The following is a 19979-nucleotide window of genomic DNA, read 5'->3' on the forward strand; positions in this document are numbered from 1 at the left end:
CTTATCTTATTTTTAGAAATATCTTGGTTTTATCCTCTCTGCTGGCTGGCAAAGTTCTCCTTCAAATCGGTAACTGTCTCCTCAAATAGTTGTTACTTATACACTTACAACTGCCATTTCAGACATTTCGCATCCTTCATCTGTGGCCTTGCGAAAGTGATCTGTAGTTAATCAGTTTTCTCTATCCATCATGGTAGTCCAAACATAAGGTGTCATAAGGAAGGATGTGAAATACACCTTATTTGATCGATCGCCTCCAGAACCCATCGATGGCCTGCATTTATGGGCAAGTACATTCGCGAATCAAAATTCAGCTGGTTCATTATCTCGCCTTTTTGATAATCTGAGAGTCATTGTTCAAGGCGCGATTAAATCTCCACCCTGAAACGTGTTTAGCTTTCTAAGTCTCCCTGTTTTCTCCATACGTCATGTTGGTGTACAGCCGAAGGGACTGAATTTTCTCAGCCGTCCTCTTGGAGAAGTAAAATCGTGCCCTCACTCACCTGTCTGTAGGAAAAGACGTATTTCTCTCGGACATCGGTCGCAACCTAGACTTTGAACATACCTCCTTAGTACAACCGAGTGTATCTTGTTAAAACGGGGTTATTCGACGCTTCTCTCTCTTTATTTGCATTAGTGGACCATGATAAATGACAAGCCATTCAGCACAGCCCACAGGACCATAAAAAACAGCACATGGTCGACCATCAAGTGAAGAGTGACCGACAGCTCCTAGGCTTAACGTAAACCTAAACAAAACTCGGCTGATCTCCTGTCACACAGACTGGAATAGATGAGAGTAATTTTTTTCTGTGACCTTGTTGACTGAAACTACAGCTCTGATTACCATCGTTCACCTGGCCGCTTATGGCGACAGTCGCCGCAAACGGAGGCGCAAAGGCAGTCAGAAACTTTAAAAACATACTGTGGTCCGTACATATAACGGACGTGTCATATTAGATTCCTTTAGTACAGATTTTTGTCCCCCCGTTGGGAAGTGCATCACATTCCGGAATAGCGAATACCACTGTTCTTGTCTGGGAGTACTGACAGTGGCCTTGCGACAGTGATCTGTAGTTAATCAGTTTTCTCTATCCACCATGGTAGTCCAAACATAAGGTGTCATAAGGAAGGATGTGAAATACACCTTCAGGAGAGATCCCGAAGAGAGTCTTCTTCTCAGGATGACCCAGCAAACCTCTTTGTCGTGGTGCTCGGTCCCTCGACGAAATGGTATAGTTAGTCTTTGGGAGGGGGATTACTTCCCATGACGAGTAAAACTTCTGTCTTGGAAGTCACCCGAGGAGCTAGTCAGTATGTGACCACGTGATGTAGTCCCTGTGATTTCATAACGAATGACGCTATACACTAAGTATGAGTTAACCAACTTCTGGTCAGCCGCTCATGGCCAAACGGTCACGTGCTCAAAATACTAGCATGCACGAAATCTGAACCCATTCTGCGTGGGTTGGAAGAAGCGCCAACATTCCTGACCCAACACGGTACACATAAGTATGTTGTAGGTTATACACTACTCATAAGGTTGCTGAAAATTCTTTGACTGTCCACAACCGGTTTCGCCCTTCATGGGGCTCTTCATCAACCTCACATACTATTCGAATATCTAGTTGAATGTAGGTGGTAGAATGCACTCGTTTGCGAACTACATTGATGTTAGCCAAAGATTCGACTGAATCTCTTACTTAGGATATTTTTCAACTGGATGTCCTGCACAAAAACCACTCCGTGTGCGAGATATTGCAGCATGTCTCCCTGGAACAACGCACAACCCCCAAAGTTTTTATCGAGGAGGTCCCAGTATCCCTGTGAGTGGGGCGTTATTAAAGAAAAATATACTGTAATGCCTCAAATATTGTGTCAGGTGAAATGGCCTTTGTGCATGACATTCGGTTGTCGAAGAACACCAATTTTATATTCTTTGAAACAGACGTAAGAATCTTACCTGCACATTTATCAGGTTTAGGCCCATATTATATTCGATTTTCGCCTACATAGCCGCCACCAATGGAACGATCGATGATTTGTAGTAGGTGATCCATAGAACAGACTCTTTTCCGAGTCGCTTCTCAAGTATTAATCGGAGGTCACCAAAAACTTCAATATTATGGCCGGAAAATTGAGTCGGCGAATCAGGCTTAACACCTAACAACGTCGGCCTTCCATTGGTAGGTAGCCTTCTGTTGGGCTCGCAGTGTGGCTCGGATTTGCTGAGCACAATAATGGTCTGTTAGTACGACCATCCAATTTTTCCGAAGAGCAAAGATTGATGCAAAAGCCACTACAAAGCCACAGAGACAGCTCCCATGCTTTTGGATAGAGTACCAACGGGGCATCGGTTCATCTGGACGGCCCAAATATAACCTGTTCCTCGGAAGGAACCTGACGTACTCAAAAACATGATAGAGGAATGTGTGAACCTCCATACACTCCGTCTTGTCAGAGGTGTACTTCGTTTCGATCCAGAGCGACTTACGCGGAGTCGCATTCTTATTACTTGTTTCATCTTCTACATTTTATGTAGTTATCTCGATTGCTCTTCTAGGCATATATCTGCCGTCAGCACGTATTTTTGGTGGTCTGATGTTGCAACCGACATCACTGTTGACACTGGCGCTTGGCTGACGTAAAACCACAGGAAGTTCCTAAAAGGCTTCTTACTGGAAATAATATAATAGGAGAAATTTTCACTGACCCATATAATCTATTCTTACTCTCCTACGTCTACAAATTCATTCAAAAGATCTGGATAGAGACTGACAAATTGACTGCCAGAGGAACCGATCAACACAGATGAACGCCGGGAGACCATTTCCTGCACAACCAATCCCACTGATGGCGACAAATTCTTCAGATCCCTTCGTCCACTCAGTCTCATCTCTCTATAGGTAGAATTTCAACACTTCAAAGCAAGGGAAGCGATGGCAGCTGTGTTATCTAGGTGACTCGAACGATTCATCTGCATAACCCTTGATGGACGGATCTACCTTAGTAGTACCACTCACCACAACGAATGACGTACTGTTGCACGGCAAAACTTTAAAACTGATTTCGGCGCATTTCATATCACCCAATAATGTAATGAATCATGTGTAAAGTCTGCTGATTTCCAGAGCAAAACTTAGCGCAGAATGAGCACACGAATGGGTCAGACAATATAAACCTTAAATTTGTTGAACCCCCAAGAAAAATTATCATTCCAAGTTGAAACGTAGTTCAGCTATCCCGGGTGAACGAGTTAGTTGAAGTGCGTGTGCATCCGAATCCACGACAATGAGATGTTTACGTGAACCAGTACGCAGACCGCCCCCACTCGTCGAGGATCGGTAATGGGCATGTGAAGCACAGCGACGGTCACCAGCTCATCTAAATCCACCAATCATACCGAAGTTAGGCTAGGCCTTGTGGAAACCAATCAGTTTGCCGATATCAAGGTCGCTACCGGCCGAGGGTTTTTCACACCAATCAGGAGCGACGTGACTTGTGTCTGGGACCTGTCGGCGTGCGTTTCTCGTGCCACACGGGATTTTGAACTAGCAGGGAGGACGTTGAGGCGTAAGTTGCTTTTTCGGGTCTGTGTAATAAAAGTTTTTATGTCCAGTAGTCATTCGTTTATGAGCTGATTGCAAACGGTAACAAGAGCACTCTCACGGTAAACGTCATTAAAACATCTGCTGATACAGGAGCGGGAAAGGCAGCATAGTAATTTAGTCGTTTAGTAAAAGTTGTGACGGATGTGCCTGTGTGTTGTGTACACGCCTGCAAGCTTCTGCTCAGATGCGCTCTACATATGTTGCTACAATCATGCTATTGTAAGGACACGCCTGATAGAACGTCGACATTTTGTTGGGTATCTGAGCTCTACAGATGTGATTTTCGACCTGTTTTCTGTTTCGTAAGAAGCCCAGATGATAACAATGACTCATCCCAGGAATTCAGCTCCAGTGTGCGAGGGGATCGATGCCCGTAAATCCTGAAGTGTAACTCTAATGAGAGCTTCCACAGCTGTGATACGCTAGACTGAGTGATAGGTTTTTCGCATGTTGGGAAAGATGTTTGCCAGTGGTTCCATCGGGGAGACTTGGGAAGCTTTTCCACGTATTGCTCGATTTTCCTGTCTACAACAGTTAACCAGTGAAGCACCCAGAATCGCGTTGATATGAGACTGATTCTTACTGAGTTGCTGTGACTTTTCGCGACTCAAACTGTCTAAGAATACTTTCATTTTGTTGCGCTAAACAGTTTCCGAAGTGTCGAAGAAAAAGCTTTGGTATCTCACTAGTGCAACAGAAAGACCTCCATCCGTTGTATGAACACGATGGTCAAACATTTGTATAGCGTAGGACGAGAATCTTCGTTTGTGGGATGCAGGCTTCACGAATGTAGATAACAGAATCGAAAATCAGGTTCTGTGGTATGGTACTGTTTCACACGCCTTTGTTGAACTCACACATGTGACATATGAGCTACGAACAGGCTTGTCGAAAGCTACTAGATATTCATAATCAGGAGAGGGTGACTAGACAGTCTTTAATCTTGATCACAAAGTATAAGCGAAGACAACCTGACAGTATGTCTTTTCCTGGTCCAAGTTTGAATTCACCGGGACCAGCATCTTCGAAATGCTCTCTTAGATGACTCATTGCCATCATACACCAGCTATGGTCGTGTTCTATCTTATTTGAGGTGGCTCAGTCACCTGCAGAAATGTAGCCATCAAAGTTTTTACGTCTGATATTTCTCTCTCTGATTTCCTCCTTATGTTGCACATCTAGCCTTCAAGCTTTTGGCATCTGCTACGCTGACAGTTAGTACTAGTCTGTTCCGAAGAATAGCGTTAAAAAAAGTGACCAGTTGGGGGTAGTGCTTCTTTAAGGTTACTGGACTTGTCAACGAGATTTTCCACGCGTAACGAGGCGGAAATACTTTGGGAGCTTGTGATTCAGCGTAGATGCCTGATGGTGAAAGAGCAAAGTTACAGTCTCTTAGCCCCACAGATGTGGCCACAAAAATATTTTTCACGACTAAACAACTTACCGGAATATTTGCTCATATTTGGGTCAGAATGATAGTCAGACCAAGGTTAAGCGAAGAGCTTTGTGCCTCAATAACTACTTTTTAGATTACACGGCGCCGTGACCTGTATCTAAAGGGCTCACGGAGCAAACAATGCGATATAACGGAGCGAAGTGCACTACGTTTCTGGCTATCGAGATAACAAGCGATTCAATTGATCTCAAAGGCATGTGCTTCAAAACACTATTACACAGCCACATTGTAGATGAATAACAGTTTGGGGGGAAAATCTGTCACCTTTTTTAGGCTCCAGTTTTAATGCAATTTATTCAGTTCCTTTTAATGTATTAGATGAACAGTCAGTAATAAGGTTATGTTGGTTATCTTGATGACACCGTGAAATGACCTACTTCCCGCAGCATACTCAGTAACTGGACTATTTTCAAGATGACAAGGTTTATTCGGTAGTATGTATTTGGATCGGGGGCCGGTCGACGGTCCACTCTTGAGAACAAGTTCATTTTCCCTATTCCTTATTCCTAGGAGATTGCGCGTATCCTGCAAACTAACTGTAATCGTTTCCGGTTAGTCAGTAGTAAATATGGTTGAACGTATAGACTAGTCCTGGTCATAGTTTGTTTCCTCCTTTGTGCACCTCAAATATACATTTGGGAGCTAAACTCCGATCTACAATGATTGAAGCTTAAAATTATGGAGTTGGGTTTGACAAGTTTTTTTTGCAAAACGCATACAGACAGCTAGCGAATCATTACGTTTATACATGTATCGCGATATCTCGCGTATCGTACCAAATGAAACATGAGGCGGCCTGGCGCAGCACATTCAGTTGCTTAAACACATCATAAACGAGAGATTCAGCTGGGTTCCAGGTGAGTCTCCCAGAAAACCAAATTTGAAAATGAGTATATTTCGCTGATTTCGTGCAGTGTGGGCTCAAGTAGAACGGTTGACGGAAACTGGGGGACTGCCCCAACAAGGGGGAAATCGGTCGTGGGCTGTCGGCCAATCTTCGGCAACCTTATGAGTAGTGTGTTACGTTTGTACGGTTGTTGAAACTTGTGCGGTTTTTCTTTAGTATGGTTTCAAAACTTATGAGGTCGATTAAATAAAGGGGCTTATCACAGTGTATAGCACTAGAAGTACGCATATGGCTTCCTCATCCAAATTCCCTAAAAGTCGCTGTTTGTTTTTTCAGTGTTAGTCAGGTGATTATTAGCGTAGCGTTTAACTCGATTTTAAAGCATATCTGAGTGAAGTGAATTTGCTAGGGAATTTGGAATTGGCGTGGTCTGACCTGACAAACACCTGGATGGTGTGAAGATCGTTGTCTAGACACGACTTGTGGTGTGTCCCTTGTTTGGTCTCGTGTGATGCAGTGTGACTAAACTCGTGTTATCGACCATGTAATTGCGGCACAGCTGTGTTTAAAGTTCTGACAAGGACTGTCACGAGAGTTCTTTGGGAGAACTCTTATTCCCCCATTTCGGAGGCGCTCACTAGTTTTGTGTGCGTTCCTGATAGGTTATCAAGCTTTTTTTCGATTCAAAAGAACATATTATTACGCAAGCTGCTGCCTTCGATGTAGTGTTTACATGTTCTGTTTCTCTGAGAGTAAAACGTGTCCGTTGCTCCTTCCCGTCATACGGTTCCCGTATGCTTCATGATCCGTAAGCTGCCATAAAATCAATATCGTTGGTTATCAAGTGGATGAGTATTAGTCGGGGTAAATTTAGCGCTTGAAAACATGCCAGTTGTTGATACATTCTTTCAATGAGGTATCAGCTTGTGAGTTATGGTCCCCTGTTCATTAAGCTATCACTCCTGTCAGCTAATCTGTCATACCAACACTGTTCTCGACTTCGGGACCAGTTGAATAACGATGTAGCAACGAAACTGTTCTCCAACCCGGTCTATTTTCATTCATTTTGTTTAAGTCATTGATGGAACTATATTTACAACAAACCCTTTTCTAGAGCAGGAGATAGCTTTTTTTGGAATCGCCAAAGATTGTACACTGCTGTGGATTGCTAGCTGCACTGCCTATTCTGGGAAACGTCTCAACGGTGGCAGTTTCGGTATGTCTGTAAACACAAACATACCGAGATGCGTGAGAACGGTTCGCCGTGACACTATCGGCAGATGGTTGCTATGCTTGCCAGGTCGTTCCTGGTTTGTCTCGTAACGTTTTGGTGAAACGTCCCCTCAGCCCTCGTGCTTCCCTCGGGTGACGTGGCAGCCGGGCATCAAACGAGTGTTACAGCCGAAAGATAATTTTGATGGTCTATTCTGTCCATAACCAATAAGATGTAAATCAATTATGTAGTTTAAACGCAGTCTACATCTTTCCTTTATCGATACGTCCTTCAGTGTGGACGCCCAGTTGAAAGATCAACCGAACCGAATACGTTTTTCATACACTTGAAAGTGCTATCTCCTCGGATGATAGCGTTAGCAACTTACCACCCGGTGTCATATCGCCGACCAGTCCCAAGATATATTCTCCCCTCATACGAACTATTTGTGTCTGGCTAGCCTTACACGACATGGGTGAGCAGATAGCTTCGGGTTGCAGACAGGTTATCCAGTGTATGTTGTCCAATCGCATTGAGCAGAATACAAAACCGACCAGAGTCTGAATCAACAAGTTTTTCGACCTTCAGACATCTGTCTGGAATGTTGCTGATAAGTTCATCTGACTGTACATTTATGGTTGCTAGGTTGGACTCACCAAGTCTGTTGACGTCTGAAGAACATCGAATGCGGGTATCTCCGATGCAGCGTATGAAAAACAACCTAATCAACTCACTGAGATATCCCGGTGAGTTAGTCAGGATGTTTTTGTACGTTCACTACCCAATTTTCAGCTTGCGTTCAATCTCACGTGATCAGAAAGACAGCACCATCAGTGTTGGCAGTGATGCTTCACTGCCATGCAAACATAAAGTTCATCCAATCATCTTTAAAGCGTTAGAATGAAAAGAAAAGAAAAAAGTGGATGAGGGGCAGGACCTAGTGCTGGTCTGTCAGACATTCTGAGGTGCCTATACCTCCAAGCTCTTAATCAGATAAACTGCCGTCATTTCTTGCAGTGTCTCCAGCCAACCATAGGCGGGGTCACGGGGACCCCGCCCTGGAGCTCGTAGAACACCAATAAAATCCAAATCTGGCGTAGTATTTGTCACATCCTTTTGCCAAGTCATACATTGTCCACGTCGCGGTTTGCGTCATTCTGAAGGAGGCACGGAGAACAACACTCGTCTCGGTGGATGGTGTTTCGGCATGCATATGACATGGCTGAACCATCGTGGTTGATTGTGCTGGATGTTTTCCGCGATTGAAGTACCTGCCGCACAACCAAATACCAGTTTTCTAATCACCTCGTTGCTAACGCGCTGACGCCATCCAAAACACTTCTAAAGCATCGGTGGTCAAAAATCTAAAGACGCAAAGTTGTGGAATATAGGTTGGTTGTTGGTCTGTCCACCGAGCTTGGCAGTTGGATTGCAAACATCGTCAGTGCGGGGTTGATCAATTGACCGATCAACCCCACACTGAAGATGTCACCTCGATTGGTGATGGAACGTTTGCAATCCAGCTGCCAAGCTCGGAGAACAAACCAACAACCAGCCTGCAGACGCCTCACATCATCTGTCCGCAGAGGCCATGTTTCACATACATACAGGAACACAGCTCTTAGTGTGGCATGGTAAACGCGACCCTTAAGACCCATCGATATGTCTCTTGGGTGCCACAATTGATGCAGATTAGCAAACATGATTCGAGCCTTTAAGCTTCTTGCGCTCACTTCGTCAGAGCCAATACAACTACCGAGGTATGTCAATCACACCTATCCGCTGAAATAAACCAGGTTTGGTCAATACTATGGACTGAGATCTCGAAACAATAATGAGTCAACCTTTATATCTGACTAACGAATCCCAACCATAGCGAAACGCTTCACCTTTCTAGAAAGTGACAACAAACTCCGCAACATTCAGCAATCAATTTTGTGGATTGGAGCAACCTCAATAGGGCTCTTTGGGTCTATTTCACTAACCGTTCGTCTTGCTTACGAAACTGATGTGATAACAGATGTGATAAAACTCGATCCAATAGAACAAAAACAAGATGACGATATTCAAATGGGATGGTGGTCAGTGGTGCGAACTAATTCATGTTTGCGTCACTGAATGCAGCTACTTTTGTTCTGTCCTTGGTGCTTTTTTGTTGTTGCCATCTTTTTCAAATTGTTTTTCGCAAGACTTGGTCCGTTCGCTCTAGACCACCTATGATTTCAAAAGAGGCATATTTGGTCCGATTGAAATAGTGAATAGTTATTCTGACCATTTTTGATGTGACATCTCCGGAACTCCCTCAGATAACTCAGACACAAAGTTATCATTACGAATGGCCAGATGACCTTGTTTCCGCGTCTATAGGTTTGCATTGCAAACACCTCAAGGGATTCACAAATGTAACGTCGGTGGGCTTGTTTCCTCGTGGAGAGAAGACAACTACTGAGTTTTCTGCACGATGGCTTTTTCGCTTGAAAAAAACAAACCGTTTTGGGAGCCGAAAGTATTTCCCTTTCGGTTTTGGAGATTCGTCCTTCGAAGACGAGGACCATGTAAAGACTTCCCTGCAACCCGTATTATCTTCCCGACAGGGATATATATATTCAAGGCATGTGCCTGCAGACCCGAAGTGTGGAAAGACTTAGGGTAAGACTAAGCTGCCCTCATCTGTTTCTGGAAGTGATGCATTGGAGGATGTCAAAGTTAAACTTTTGATTCAACTTAACAGGAAGGATAGATTGCGGTGGGACGTAGCCACCAGGTCTGGCAATAATCGATTTAGCTTGGCCCACCTTAATTCCAAACAATAATTGTTCGTTTTGTTGCTTGCACTCTGTAGATTCCGTGAAATAGTACGTTTATACTTACAAAGCTGTGACTTCCTCAGTTTGTTTAGTCTCCTACCGTCTGCATAGTGCGATGTGCATTTCTCGGTATTGACCAACAATGCCGGTACTCATGACAACCCTGTATTTCCTCGCCTTCTCTGGTCCACAATGCAACCAGTTCTATATATCACGATCCATTGAACTTCCCTAGAAACGCTCCTTTTACAGACTCCTTTTGCATTTATACCGTGATTGTGGGAGCTGTAACCCCTTTGAGAGGCGACATGGTTCAGTGATCAGGGCTCAAAGTCACTGACTGGAACGTCCGTGGTTCGAACCCGATCTCTGCATTTCGATTTCCCCCTGTTTAGGTTCGGACAATCTGGTAGTATCCTAGTGCTCGTCCGTCCTATAAGTGGCACTGCAGTTAGACGTCGAAAGGGTGCCACAACTGAACAGGACGGACCTCTCTAGACCTAAACAAAGGACTGATACAAACACTCCGCGGAATCCAAAATAGTCTGAGGGATGTCACTGAGACTAGTTGGTGCTCGTGGAAAGTATACTCTGTAGAATCAGGACGAACTCCTTTGGGGTACACCGAATAGGGGGAATCGGCATACAGAGAGAGCAGAAACAGCAAAACTGCAACATGCATTCAGTTCAAGTAATAGTGCGCATATTTGGAGGAACTCGAGGTAACACAAGGCGTGAACTTGCTGACTGGGAGGTCCGGGATTCGAACCTAATCGCGTCATCTGATCTGCTCCTGTCTAGGCTAGGATAATCCGGTGTTATCTCGATCCTAGTACTTCTTTCGGGTGCCACGGTAGCTGCTGCAGCGACAGTTGGAGGATCGGTAGTACAATGCCAAAAGGGACTGAACCCCCTTTAAAATAAACTATCGTTGCATTTCGGTACTGCACGTTTTTCTGTACACCTGGTGAAGGTTGAACGTGTGTGAATAGATCACCCAGCTAGGCGAAAAAACACATTTACCATCTGTGTCACGAATATAGCAGCAACATCAGTGAAATGTCCCTTAACCTACATACGAAATTGAAGAAAATATCTGGTCAGATTACATCACTGGAAACAGAATCGTTCAGCGGTAACACCCTGTACGAGCCTAGCTGCCGTGCCACCTGAATAAGGCACGAGGGCTGAGACACTGCCAGGTCGCCCAAGCCTGGACACGAGCAATCGAGATGCAGGTGTTTGGTTTGACCTCCCCATCAGTAAGTTCACACCTTGGTCACTGAGTTATCTTGAGCTCACAGACTAGAAGGACCATTAAAAAACGAGACGGTCCCCTACGACAGTATCAGTCAGTCGCGAGTGCAGAAATGAGCACAGAAAAATAGTGTCAGCGCTCTGCGCAATATTTACGTTTGGGTAGTTGACTTGGCTATGACGTCCGTTTCTCAACAGAGGTACGCGTTATTATATTTTGATCGAGTTATCCTGTTAGAGCTGGAGATAATTTCTGCTGATGTAGAGCCACTGAAGCTGACAGAACATAGGGTCGAACCATTCTATCCGTATTCGCTCCTTCGCTATTCGGAATTTGTAATTTTATCGAGCCATCTCTCCTCTTTTCCAACCAAACCAAACTCTCTCGACTTTCGCAAGATACACAGAGTAATTTGCTGTTTCCTCATTTTCAACCACGCTTATCCTACAATCATTATTGAAGAAGAGACAAGATCTTAACTTTGTCAAATCTGATTGCAGAACATTGGCGTGTTCTGAGCAACTTGCGGTTTTTCTGTTGAAGATGAGTTCCTTGACGAAGGTAGCCACTAACTAAATCGTTCACTTGGCTTTTCACAAAAATAACCGGTTAACCCGTCATGAAATTCAGAGAAAAACCTGATTGTTCAATCGAAATTCCAAGGAGCTTTGGGCCAGTGTCGCACGCCTTAAACTGTGAATCATCTCAAACCAAGTTGCATTTATGCGGTTTTATTTTTCAACTGGAAGTTTAATCGATAGAGATAAACCATGAAATCTAAAACCAAGCCGCACCCATGCTGCTGTGTACGTTCAGCTTTCGGCACCGGAAACTAAGACAATCAGCTGATATTTGATGGTGATTCACCCATGCACAGCACTTTGAGGGTTCCGGATCCTTGTGTAGATAGTTGCGATTTTTCCGGTGCATATTTTCGTACATGCACAATTCATTAACGGACGTGTAAGGTCTATGCGTTCCGTTGTGTTTGCTTGGGCTTACGGCATTATTTCAGCCGCCAACTGCCTGTTTCATAGCATCACGTGATTGTTACCAGCTCAAGGTCATACAGGTGGTGTCCGGCATAAACAGTCACTGTTTGTTAGGTAATGTTTTGTGACTAAATTGTGACTGTTTTGTGCGTGTTATCATAGTTTTGTATTCAGTGTGCACGTAACGGACATGTATTTCACGGGGTCGCATGACCCATTCAATTCATTCAAGGGAAACGGTTCTGTATGTTTTACACAAAGAGTGAGGGAGCTACTCAGCGAAGGCGATGGCTTTGATGCAGGCCGTGTAAATTGGTCATATCTGTCAGGGTCACTATCCGTTAATCTGTCTTGTCTCGGTTCCCCCATCCTAGGAGACTGCAGTTACCATCACCATTGGGTTGACTGGTGAGGTTTTTTTATCCCTCGCTTCCAAGCCGTTGACTGACCGCCCATGGGTCATCTCCATCCAATAAATGACTGAGTTAAGAGGTCCTAAGGTATACTAGGTAAGTAAGTAACCTGTGCGGTGTGACCAGCTGATCTATCGAGGGAGAAAGAGTAACCTTTCCCGAAAACCATTTGGTTTAGCTCAGCACTACTGACTCAATGTTCCACCAGACCAGCGCAGTGCTTCGGTCGGATGACGAATTCGCAAACTACACTCATTTACACATCACTTTGGTTTTCACAGAAGACTCAAGTGAACATTTCCTGGTCCATATTGTCTCGTTTACTATTCATTCTCCTCAAATACTCAAGAGACCGACGGCACTAATAGACCGCGGTTGAAGCGGTTGTTTTTTACTTTGTTGCAGCTGTCTCTTACAACAGAAGAGGGTGGGTCTTTCTTTAGCTTAAATGACACCTTCAGCACCACTTGGCTTTTTTTTCGAATGTGTCCGCCACAGTCCGCATCAACTTGGACGAGTCATTTGACTCTTCAGATAGCGCTCTTAAGCCTGGCCGAATCCAACTTCATTTTCATTGATTCTATCTACCCGGTGGATTTTTGAGCTTGAAGACGCGACATTGACCTTCGCCTACTCTGTGCTGCAGATCTTCATGATCGTGGACAGTCTGATGCACAACTTAGTCCATTTATTTGGCTTGTTTTCTCAAGTCCACTTGCATCCACTTTTGCATTCTTCGGTCTCTCGTCAGACGAAGCTATCTAGTTTTCTTGGCTCCCTCCCGAGATTGCAAGATTTGTAGAACACTGATTTGAGCTTTCACTCCTAATGGGGCTCATCAGAAATGTATATCTTTGGTTTTGCCGGACAGCTGACATCCACTGTCACCAATATCACAATGACTGTCCGTCACTGTTGGCTTGGAGCTTGGAAGTCATGGTGCCCATCGACATGTTCGACTGAAATCTTGTTAGCTTGCCAACGTTTACGGGTAAAGTCATGCTTGAACACGGTTTCCTTCTTCGTCGACTTATTTGCACTTTTCTCTATTCTTTCTGCAGTGTTGTATGGCCAATACTTCAGGCAGTTATGCATCGCCGAACCCATCTATAATCAATACGACTCCAAATCCCGTATATTTTCCCCTCAGTCCGGTGATTCCCCGTAAAGTAAATGCAGCGACTGCGCGATACACTGCCAGCGGTAATAGCCAGTGCTTTCACATGGATTTTTCTGCGCCCTCCCATACTTCAACTCTTTACCGGCTCGACGAAGCGATGGAAGTGATTCCTGTCAGTCCGACAAGAAGTGGCGAAAGCAGCGGGATTGGAGGGAGTGCAGGACTCTTTGAATGTCTGCCTGGTGTTGTCGAATCATCTCTTCCAGTGTCCACTACATCTTCGCTCAATTCAGAATGCCGTCATGTGCAATGTAAGTTAATAGTGACCCAAGAAGATCACCACGATAAGAGGGGATTTTGGGTAGTTTTCTTGGGAGAAGGCGTACACTAGGTCATACCCGACAGGGATCGTTGATATACACTATCAGAAAAATCAGTATTTTACTTGAAAACTTCCGTTTTAGATTTTCCAACCTTCCTGATTCTGACATCCTGTCGAGATGGAGCCAGAGTAGAACTCTGAAGCAGTTCTCGGAGCGTGGTGCACACTGACTGATACTCTGTAACTTTCTTTCTACCAAAAGTTGGGTACTTTAGATTCAGTGACTTGATGCCATATCGAATTTCGGACACGCGCTTCAAATTTCATCCCGATGGGTTGCAAGGTGTGTAGGTTGTCCGAGGCAGCTTCATCGTGACTGTGTCTTGATCAGCAGCCTGTGTAAGCCTAAAAACGATTTCTTGACTCTACGAACACTTGCTTAGGCCTTTTCATTCACTAACAACTCTTCATCTTGCGCGTTCGTCCTGCGCCGTTTTGAATAGTTTCAGCGGTGAGCGCGCTATCCAATCAATATGTTGGTTCATTTACCTAACTCTGTGAGTGATGAGTCATCGAACCCAGGTTTGTGAGATCACGTGTGGCGGGTTCACTTGTCTGATCTGAGCGCCTTTCACGCTTGCTCGCATAGCTTGCTGTTAAATGGCTTTCTTGGAATAGCTATATGGAAACGTCGATAGGCCTTATGCTTCAGCAGACCAGTGCATGTGCTGCATGCTGGGTAAGGAAGTGTGGACTACAGTAAAGCCCATAACGTTACTTCGCTCTCAGATTGACTCACCTTGCGGCGGAACAAAACGATGATTAGAGGAACAATGCGCGAAAAACCAAAAAGAAATTCTTTGCGGCAGGCAAGGGAGCAGGCAACTGTTTAACTTCGTTGATACACAACCATTGTGTCGTTGTACGTATGGTTCTAAGCATTCACGCACATAATCGAGGGCCGCGAACTCCGTGATTAGAATTCAACCTTGACTTTTTGATTGCTCGTGTCTAGGCTTGCGTAACGTGACAATATCTCAGCCCCTGTGTTTCCTCTAGGTTGTATGGCAACTATACACCGAAGGGGCACTGCAGGTGGACAATTTTCACGTAATCACATTACATTCTATAAACCAGCAGCTCTTAAAGTTCGGTTACTGTGCAGAAAACTGGGTTGTGCTCAGGAACCCCCGCGTAGTTCAATACCTCGCCCTTGCTTGCATGATTCTGTCTGCTTAACGGTTTCAAGGTAGCTTTGATAGTTTTTCTTCCAAGCTGATCTGATAAACCTTCAAAACTGGTCTATTTATGTTCCATTTTATCGTGATAAGCTTTTTCGAGACAGAATGTCCCAGTGAAACACAGTCATCAAGAGCTGAGGGTTTGGTTTCGACAGCTCACACAAAGAACTATTAGCGGTGCCGGAAAATACGAGGATGATGGTTTCCCTCCCCCGTTACTTCAAACAGTACGTACAGCAAGCCCCATTTTAGGTTCAACTTTTTTCTAAGTATTTCGGGGAATGTGAGAAATTCACACAGTCGATTTGAGCCCTTTATGTTTAGTTCATTGGGATACTTTGCCGCGTTCAGAACTTATGTTCAGTATGGCCCAATTGGTCAAATCAGAGCGGTTCGTCTACTCTCTCCGAGCAATTCCTCAAGTGTTAGCATGTAACCACTTAAGCGCTTTGGTCTATTTTGCGCACGTCACCTCGTTACTGACGATACCGANGAGCGGTTCGTCTACTCTCCCCGAGGAATTCCTCAAGTGTTAGCATGTAACCACTTAAGCGCGTTGGTCTATTTTGCGTACGTCACCTCGTTACTGACGATACCGAACAGAACAGGTACCGCATTCAACCGAATGATCCAAAGGAACTTGTGCGACGACACTCGATGCATCAGTAGAAAGACAGGACTGGTCTGTGTGCGATTAGCGCATCATCTACACGGTTTACGTTACAGTGACCATTCGTCTCAAGATGGCGCAGAAGAACACAGTCATCTCACTGCACCTCGACTATCTTCAATAACTAGGTGGATCATGACAGCTGACTAACTTCTGATCCATCTCAAACTGTCACTCTGTGGCCATCAAACAAACTATACAGACTATACAGTGATCATGTTTTGATTTTACCGAAGGGCTTTTCGCAAGAGGACAGGACAAACAAACCTAACGAACAGCAGCCAACCAGAATTTCATCTTTGTGTACCGGACCAGCTGATGGAACGACAACCAGCGGAATGCGGAGGGGATCTTTCGGATAACTGTAAAAAAATGCACATCGGTACGGTTGACCTTGCATCGTCTTTGACCAGACGCGTCACATGTTTGAATAGAAAAGTCTCAAGGTAACCTACGCGTACACCTTTGCAAGTGAGGGAGACACATACGCACAAACAAACGGTGGTGGTACATGTCATGCACTGATAACACCACAGGTCACGCTCTACTTTGCACCTCGCCATACATCAGCTCAAGCTCTTCCCACAGTTTTGCCTATCCACTGAGGCAGCACCCTTAAAACTTTACTCGCCCCATGGTTGTCCGATCAATGTCAGTCGGTATCTTTGTGGTTGATTTGCATGGCACGTTCCATACAGACAATAGCAAATATTTTTTACCAGATTTTTCTAATTGCATACTCTTCAAGGAGGGTTATAGAGGACTTCATCCCTTATACCGTGACCCGTCTGCTCTGCATACACTGAGGTTTGCACTCGGACATCGTTGAACGCCACTCATCTTTCAATCATACAGTTCGTACCACGTTATTTAGCTTTTTGAGTGACGGTACGTGACGGTGACTTGAAAAAGTTGATATCCGTGCGCCAGGTGGACTTTGACAGCCAGGAACCAAAGTTTATCAAATCCGTCAATAGTTCACGTAAAATTCAAGTTGTCAACTGCACCATCACACCTGATAAAGTATTATTTGTGGTCTGTGCAGAGACTAGACATTGACTCCTCGCTTCACACATTTGTGCTAAAATCTCGGTGCGAATGTTGGAGTAGGTGGCGGCTAAATTTACACATGGGTCCTCCAAGAGGGATCACCATGGGGAGACAGTATATGTCCTTCTTGAAACCTCTTTTCTAGGCGATCGTGTGGCAGGTCGTGAATGGTCGTGGGAATGGTGTCTTGCACACAGTCTTGAATGTCGGTATCACAGGGCTTCTTCTTGGGGGGCTACTCTACCTCTTATTTGCCATCACCAAAGTTTATCCGATTAACAGATCGCGGACAAACCTTATATTCAACCTGAGCCACCGACATTCTCCTCAATAGTACAATATCATATTCGATCTTGGATAGAAATGGATAGAAATGCGCGTCAGTCAAACTTATCAATGTTTCTAGTACTCTAAGTTAAGTGACGTGGCTCATGCATAGACCAGGATATATAGCATATTGTTTTGTTCTCGGTTTGGCGATACATCTATATACAGCATAGACTCTCTGGAAGGGTTTTCTACGATCTACTCCTGCCCTTGATCGTACGGATCGATACCAGGCAGAGACGACCATCCAGTTGAGCCTCAGGAACCCTTAGTCTGCCTAATTGTACATTCATAGCTCCGGCAACCACAACTGCTGGCCCACCGTAGCCAAATGCCCAAAAATCGTCGTAAAAACTGTCTTTGAGTGGTGTATTAGTGCCTGTCTGTTGCAGCTCAATCAGATATAGAACGATCAGTGATTATCGGCGTGTTCACGGGATAATATCACAGATGTTGCTAAGTGAAACTGAACAAGCATCTTCCAAAGTGTTTTTTTATTTTAATTAATTTTCTGTCTCGGCTAAATGCTACGCCCTTAACGTCGTTGCGCTGAAATGCTACAGTGTACTTTTGCTTCGCTCGGTGACCAAGCTTCTTTCTCGAATTGAATGGCTTCCATGATCCCACCAAGGCGCAGTATCCCTGATTCCATAGACGTTGGATCTTCGTGATGAACTTGTTTTATTGACTCATTCTATGGTGCATGCCTGAGGAAAATCTGTCTCTCGCTCACAAAAACGGACACAAACAGCAAAGCTGTCTATAACAATGTAAGGTCATCTCCCGGTTGGCACTGAAATTCTGCCAAATCATCCGCAGTGGGTCCTTAGCTGCCCGTTTTAGCTACATGCGTACTGTTGGTGTCTCGATCAAACGTTACTGTGATGCCTTTAAGTGTATTTGCTGTCTGAACAACAGTTCCTAGAGGAATTCCAAAGGGACCGCCATGATATGCAACAGCGATTCAGTGGTACCCTGTACGTCAATCTGTTGTGACGCTTTCTACTGTCGACCGCAACATCCTCTGGGGCAGAATCACAACCCACCGGTCGAGAACGACCTATATCGCAAAACGGAAGCAGTCAGGGGGTACAAGGTCGCGACATAAATCAATAGGAAAACTAATCAATCATGTGAAAGGGGCACAGCATCTGCCGTGGCGAGTAGACCAATCACGATACCAGTGTGGGCTGAGTGATCAACGGCCGAACCAGCCTAAGGCGCGCACGGCGTGAGTCGTGTTCAGGTGCGAATTGGGCGAACAATGCAAGCCAGCGCTGTGCTGTCTGTTCACGGTCAACAGAACGCTTTTTTTGTCAGCGTGTATGTGCGGTCTGTTCACGGTCAACAGAACGCTTTTTACTCTGACTGCTCCCATGACATGTTAGTCCGTACGACCAAGTGTAACTATGTTCCTTCTAAAGCCAACCCTTCGTCCGTTTATCAAAACGTTTGTGATGGCAAGTGCTGAAGCGTTCGCCTCGAATCCCTCGCCTGTTTGAAGTGTGGTAGGTCGTTCACTCGTCCGTTTTCGTGCGGTGGCCTTTACATTACCAACCGGATCACATGGACCAGTCAGAGCCAGAGATAACTCATCGGTTAATTGTTGCAACCAATGGCAGGAACCTGTGTGGTTCGAACCCATCTTCAGCTTTCCGACTGCTTCCGTTTATGTTTGGGTAGCCTGGCAGTAGATCAGCTCTTGTGCTCCTTCCGAGTTGCACGACAGCCATGCACCGAAACGAAGTCACATGTGAACGATTGATCACTGCAACGTGCATTTTACGCAGATGGCTGTGACTCAATGTACTACATCGATTGGTTCGGTTTACTTCGCAATTTCCAACGCAGCTCAGCCTTATTTGATGTTCTTGCGCATTACCGGCTGTCGTGTTTGGTTCAGTTTTTATTCAGTGAATTATCGATGGTCCCTGTTCGTTTGTCATCATGTACTCGGCTGCTCGGCTAGTCAACATTTTCTTCTCTGAATGGCATGACAGTTATGGTCACTGAGTTTACCAAAAGAGTATTGAGCTGATCCAGCGTTTTAAATTTGAAATGATGATGGATTAATAATTACAATCACAGTTGTTTGTTGTTATAGTAATAATATAAAATATAATAATATATATGTATACATCATGGGGCGAGATGGCTCAAGTGGTTAGAGCGCGAATTTACTGACCGGAAGGTCCGTGGTTCGAACGCGACCTCTGCCTCTCGACTTCCCCTCGCAGTATCCCAGCCCACACGCCTCCTTCGTTCGGCATGGCAGCTAGGCACCGAAAAGGTGTTGCAGCTGAAAGAGTATTTACACATCATATAATTACAACCATACTTATAAACTGGTGTGGCGTATGAGTACAAGGAGAACGAGGGAGTTATTTCTGACACAAGAGTGCTCACAAGGCACTCATCTCGCGAATGTCACCGCAAGTCTTATGTATGGTGCCACTGCGTTCAGATAAACAACCTTTTCCGCAAAAAATGAGACAAACTGGTACCTACTGCCAGGGTGGTGGATCTACTTCGCCAGTTAGAAAGCGCGTTTTCGGTTGTGTAACGGGTAATTCCATTGAAGAATGTGTCCAGCACCAGAAGCTGCGTTGGTTGGGACATGTGTTACGTATGCCGAACCATCGTTTGCCGAAG

The 19979-nt window shown here is 44.9% G+C and overlaps 1 protein-coding gene across 1 annotated transcript in view; it reads left to right on the top strand.

Moving 5' to 3' along the window:
* Nucleotides 1-3505: 3505 nt before the first annotated feature.
* Nucleotides 3506-19979, top strand: part of T265_05226 (hypothetical protein) — a gene marked incomplete at both ends in the record, with an annotated part of 81974 nt that continues 65500 nt past the window's right edge. Inside the window, 2 exons of the mRNA XM_009170181.1 lie at nt 3506-3573; nt 13659-14028. Coding sequence (XP_009168445.1) covers nt 13665-14028 — 364 coding nt within the window. The remainder of the gene's footprint in view (nt 3574-13658; nt 14029-19979) is intronic.

Source organism: Opisthorchis viverrini, assembly GCF_000715545.1.
Source record: "Opisthorchis viverrini unplaced genomic scaffold opera_v5_95, whole genome shotgun sequence".
In the NCBI taxonomy this organism is placed as follows: domain Eukaryota; kingdom Metazoa; phylum Platyhelminthes; class Trematoda; order Opisthorchiida; family Opisthorchiidae; genus Opisthorchis; species Opisthorchis viverrini.